The sequence below is a fragment of the Leptonychotes weddellii genome, unplaced genomic scaffold (genome assembly GCF_054177405.1).
Source record: "Leptonychotes weddellii isolate Sample4059 unplaced genomic scaffold, ASM5417740v2 HiC_scaffold_6519, whole genome shotgun sequence".
Lineage (NCBI taxonomy): Eukaryota > Metazoa > Chordata > Mammalia > Carnivora > Phocidae > Leptonychotes > Leptonychotes weddellii.
This window is the reverse complement of record NW_028034186.1, coordinates 2,253-8,179: the sequence shown is the minus strand read 5'-3', so window position 1 is coordinate 8,179 and position 5,927 is coordinate 2,253. Positions and strand designations below refer to the sequence as shown.

Sequence of the window (5,927 nt, the reverse complement as noted above, 5' to 3'; positions counted from 1 at the left end):
CCCAGGACCCTGGGATCATGACCTGAGCCGAAGGCAGACGCTTAACGACTGAGCCACCCAGGCGCCCCTCTAGAAATAATATTAAAGTGTACATATTATGTTGTATTCCTTTCTGGATTCAAGGACATCACTATTGCCTAGAATAACAATATGTACAATATTCTAAAAGAAAATATGAATGCTTAATCTAAAATTTTGAATATTCTTATAAAATCCTATAGGAATAAATATGAATACTTATGCTTATATATCATTTATATTAATGTTTCTAGCTTTTAGTACTTTATCATTTACAGTTTTCTCATTTTCTTTCAGATACAGGCATAGACCACCATGCTCTTCTAAAACAATTTGATCACCTAAACCACCTGAATCCTGACAAGTTTGAATCTACAGATTTAGATATGCTCATCAAAGCGGTGAGAATAATTCCAAACAATGTTGTCATTGTTGTGCCTTTGAGGTTTTGTCATTTGATAAGTAAATTCAATGAAGTGGTAATATAACATTTATTTATTTATTTTTATTTATTTATTCATTTGAGACACAGAGATACAGAGAGAGAGAGAGAGGGAGAGAGCATGAGCAGGGAGAGAGGCAGAGGGAGAGGGAGAAGCAGGCTCCCCGCTGAGCAGGAAGCCCGATGCGGGGCTCGATCCCAGGACACTGGGATCATGACCTGAGCCGAAGGCAGACGCTTAACCATCTGAGCCACCCAGGCGCCCCGGTAATATAACATTTAGATACTCTCAAGAATATTTTTAAAGGGAGATACCTTAACATTTATTACTACAGATAATAATATGGCCATAATGGTCTGTAACCCCTTGCCCACAATTCCAAAATCCAAAGCACTATAAAAGCTGAAATCTGGCTTCAGTTATAGTAAGGCTATTTATAGTTTTTATTTAGCCTACATAATGTGAATATTCATAGACTTTGCTGAGGAAGTACTAATCTGTTTGATTATAGACTCTGCAAGGATATTACACAATATGGCATAAATGCCATATTCTTTTTCTGAAAACTAGAAAATTCTGAAACATATCTGGGCTCTGGGATTTTAGATAAGAGTTTGTAGGCCTCTCATGTTGTACTGTATGGAGTTACCAAAATGCATGTTGTAGCCTGGGTATGAGTTTAGTTAAGTAGTTAGAAACAATTCTAGTTTTCTATACTGTATAGATTTGATACAGTCCCTTCCTTCTTTTTAAAATCAATTTATATATTACTTACTTATGAAGAACTTTCTAAAGTTGAGGCTTGCTTTGAACTATGAGTTTCTTTTAATGCCTACATTCTGGTAATAATAATAATGACTAAAATAAAATGGCAGAATTTAAAAGAGGAGTCCAGTGTTTTCTGGACCTTTTATACTACCTTCTATTAGAATATGCTGTATGCAAGAAAGCCCTTATTTATATTTTCAAATACTCCTTGTTATTTAGTTTAAATATTACATTATAGGCCACAAGTGACCTGGAACACTATGATAAGACTCGACATGAAGAATTTAAAAAATATGAAATGATGAAGGAACATGAAAGAAGAGAATATTTAAAAACACTGAATGAAGAAAAGAGAAAAGAAGAAGAATCTAAATTTGAAGAAATGAGGAAAAAGCATGAAAATCATCCCAAAGTTAATCATCCGGTAAGAATTATGACTTTAAGAAACCATAATTAGATGAAGATACTTCTTTGAGTATCAGAATTTTATCATAAGTTATTAGTACTTTAGAATCTTAATTCTGCATAGTTTCTCAAATTTGTGTTTTATTTTCAGTCTATATACATAGATTATATTTTGTTTTGAGCATTTTTTAAAAATTGATTCACAGGGAAGCAAAGATCAACTAAAAGAGGTATGGGAAGAGACTGATGGATTGGATCCTAATGACTTTGACCCCAAGACATTTTTCAAATTACATGGTAACAGATTTGATACAAATATTAATATTTATGTCTGCTGTTTGAAAGATTATAGTTGCTTTATTCTTAACTGGTTTTTGTCAAGGTCTGCTATTGAGTCCTATTGACACTAAATGTTTAGAATTTTTCTCTAGGGTAATAGAATAGTCTTTATTGCTGACCTGCAGCATAAAATACTTTAAGTCAGTAGCTGTGTCTTTTACCTGCTTTAACTGCTGACTCATTACGACTTACTGTAAGGTTCTCTGTAAACTGAAGGTATTTCTGTGACTAGCTAGGTTATATCTAGCACACTTTATGCTATAATACTAAAATTTACTTTTTTCCCTGTAGCGTATTGTTTCACTTTATATTTTTGAAAAAACTGGTTAAGATATATTTTTCTAAAAAAAAAAACCTAGTATGAATTATAAATTAATAGTAAATTGTTACCAGTTGGACTGATGTGAGGCTTCATAAAAAAGGAGGAAACGTCTTTATTTAGCACATGGATGCTTCATGTTAGTATCACTTCTGCAAGGCAGTTGTGAAGAGTTGTAATTTATTTATTGATTTTCGAAGGCATTAAAATCAATTTTTGCATTTGTGACTTTTTAAACTTCAGATGTCAATAATGATGGCTTCCTGGATGAACAAGAATTAGAAGCCCTATTTACTAAAGAGGTAAATGAGTTCATTTAAGTGTTCAGCATTTTTGCTCTCTTTTTTCCTTCTATTATTTTCCTTCCTTTTATGTTCGTTTTAAACTTTTCTTTTTAGTTGGAGAAAGTATATGACCCCAAAAATGAGGAGGATGATATGGTAGAAATGGAGGAAGAACGGCTTAGAATGAGGGAACATGTAATGAATGAGGTATGTTTTAAAATTTTAAGATTATATGTTATTTCAATGGATTATTCAAGTTCTTGCAATAAATGTTACCATAAAGTGGAAAATAAATACACAAAGTAGTTATTTAATTGAATTTTGCATTTTTTGATCCAGAATATTCGGTAGACTCCCTTAGTGTAGATAAAATTATTTTGTAACTACTTTAAAATATTTTAAAATTTAAAAGGTTTTTATTTAAGAGATTAAGATGCTGTTGCATGTCTTTTAGAAGTAAAAGATAATGTAGTCCAAGATTTGATATTTTATTTTATTTTTTTTTTAAAGATTTTTCATTTATTTATTTGAGACAGAGAGAATGAGAGAGAGAGAGCACATGAGAGGAGGGAGGGTCAGAGGGAGAAGCAGGCTCCCCGCCGAGCAGGGAGCCCGATGCGGGACTCGATCCCGGGACTCCAGGATCATGACCCGAGCCGAAGGCAGTCGCTTAACCAACTGAGCCACCCAGGCGCCCCAAGATTTGATATTTTAAAAGGCTGTGTTTTTATTAAGAAAATCCAAAAAATCTAATACAGTAATGGTTTATAACAACGTATTTAGTTCTTGTTGACATTGTTAAGCTGAGAACTTTGGTCATAGACATCAGAGGCCAGTAACTAACACCCACTGTTTTGCGTCAGTGATTTTCTCCTGATATTTGAGCTATTGGTGATGAATTGGGATTTCTGTTGACTGCTGGCATCCCAAGTGTCAAATGAATGTCTTTGGCCATTATGGAGTTCACTTTTGCAACTGAATGGCTGTAAGAGCCACTGAAGAGGATTGGGAGTGGTTGTCAATTTTAATTTTGATTTATTAGTTGTTTTTAAGAAAAAATGTTGAGAGCATTTTAATGTAAACTCCTTTACTCTTGGCTAACACAGTCCTCTTTCTGGAAAGGTTATTTTTCTTGGGATTCCACATGGTGTGGTGAGGGAGGAAGACCATAATAGCCTAACCAGTCGGATCAGCAGACTCAAGCATGATGATCTTTGAGTATCAGGAGTATAGATATCTCACTGTATTTTCAAATCTGAATAATCCAGAAGATAGCAGTATCTATTTTCTGATTCTACTATAATGTTGAGTGTTCTTTCTTCCTTCCAACCCTCCACCCCCGTTTCTGTGGATGTTAGGCTAGCCTTAATTGCTGTATACTTGTGTAGTACCATCCACACAAATATATAGCAATTGTCTAGAAGACAATTTCTAGTAATATGAGAGTTATTTTATTTTACATATACATTTTTTTTTTTAATCAGGTTGATGCTAACAAAGACCGATTAGTGACTCTAGACGAGTTTTTGAAAGCTACAGAAAAAAAGGAATTCTTGGAGCCAGATAGCTGGGAGGTAATAAAACCTACTTGAAATGGGATGTATGGTTCAAGAAATTCTACATCAGTTCATTCTACTTTTAACTTTTATTTCCCATTATGTTTGCATGTAGAGCCTTACTGTCTCGGCTTTTCAATAAAATGTCACTATAAAATAATTAACTTGATTTTTTGGAAAGCTTGTGTCAATTGACCTCTTATTTGTAATCATGTTACATATAATTAGAAGTCTTTTTAAAATTTTACTTTTTCTAGTGTTCATTCTTGAAAATTAGAAATATAGATACATTTAAAGAATAAATGAGAAGTTACCTATAATTCTACCATCCAGAGGTAGACACTTAATTTATGCATTGTATTATGACGATTTGGAAATAGTTTGTATCTTTAGTATATGTATATATAGCACACAATATAGAGTGTACTGTCCCATTTTTATTTTACTTATTTATTTATTTATTTATTTATTTATGAGAGAGAGCAAATGAGGGGGAGGGGCTGAAGGAGAGGGAGAGAATCTTTTTTTTTTTTTTTAAAGATTTATTTATTCATTTGAGAGAGTGAGAATGAGAGAGAGTACATGAGAGGGGGGAGGGTCAGAGGGAGAAGCAGGCTCCTCGCCAAGCAGGGAGCCCGATGCGGGACTCGATCCTGGGACTCCAGGATCATGACCTGAGCCGAAGGCAGTTGCTTAACCAACTGAGCCACCCAGGTGCCCGAGGGAGAGAATCTTGAGCAGGCTCCATGCCCATCATGGAGTCTGATGTGGAGCTCAGTCTTACCAGCCCGAGATCATGATCTGAGCCGAAATCAAGAGCCAGGTGTTCAACCGACTAAGTCACCCAGGCACACCTGTCCCATTTTTAATTTACGTACACACATAAACTCCTACCTCTCCATGTGTATTTTTAAAGATTTTATGTATTTATTTGAGAGAGAGTGTGAGAGCATGAGCAGTGGGAGGGGCGGAGGGAGAGGCAGACTCCCCGCTGAGCTCAGAGCACGATGCAGCTCAATCCCAGGACCCTGAGACCATGACCTGAGCCGAAGTCAGAGGCTGACCGGATTGAGCCCCCCGGGCACCCCATCCTGTCTATATAGTCTTAAAATGGCTTCATACTGTATAAATGTCTTTGTATGTTTGGGAAATTCTGTGTTTTTTAATGTTAACAATATTTCATGATGCCATTCCTCAAAAAACAGAGTTTAGAAATGACTCCTTAGCATGCAGTTGTGTGATTATAGCATAATTTATATAACCATTGGAACAGATTTAGCCATTTGGGTCAATTCCAATTTTTTTACTGTAGTAATTAACACTATGATGACTCTCTACTTGTTCATACATATTTGAGCATCTATAATAATTTCCCTGGGACTAATTCCTAGGAATAGAAATATTCTCAAGGTTTATGACCATTTTTAGTTTCTAAATACGTCTTGTCAAATTGCTCCCGAGAGGTATACCAATTTATTCCATAGTTTACTGTGCATACACATTTTTAAAAGAATAGTTGAGAGGTAGCGACCAGAAGAGATTGAAAAAAAAATTGTCTTTTTTTTTTTTTTTAAGATTTTATTTATTTGACAGAGAGAGACACAGCGAGAGAGGGAACACAAGCAGGGGGAGTGGGAGAGGGAGAAGCAGGCTTCCCGCCAAGCAGGGAGCCTGACGCGGGGCTCGATCCCAGGACCCCGGGATCATGACCTGAGCCGAAGGCAGACGCTTAACGACTGAGCCACCCAGGCGCCCCAAAATTGTCATTTTCTATACAAAATCTAAAAGATTACCA

At 35.5% G+C, this 5,927-nt stretch overlaps 1 protein-coding gene across 1 annotated transcript; it reads left to right on the top strand.

Annotated features, from left to right (window-relative positions):
* Nucleotides 1-272: 272 nt before the first annotated feature.
* Nucleotides 273-4,335, top strand: LOC145719706 (nucleobindin-2; the record flags this gene model as incomplete). Its single annotated transcript, XM_081811255.1, has 6 exons — nucleotides 273-419; nucleotides 1,468-1,653; nucleotides 1,841-1,931; nucleotides 2,536-2,594; nucleotides 2,691-2,783; nucleotides 4,061-4,335. Coding segments are annotated over 6 exons (684 nt in total), but the record flags the coding sequence as incomplete, so codon positions are not given.
* Between the last annotated feature and the right edge of the window lie 1,592 nt (nucleotides 4,336-5,927).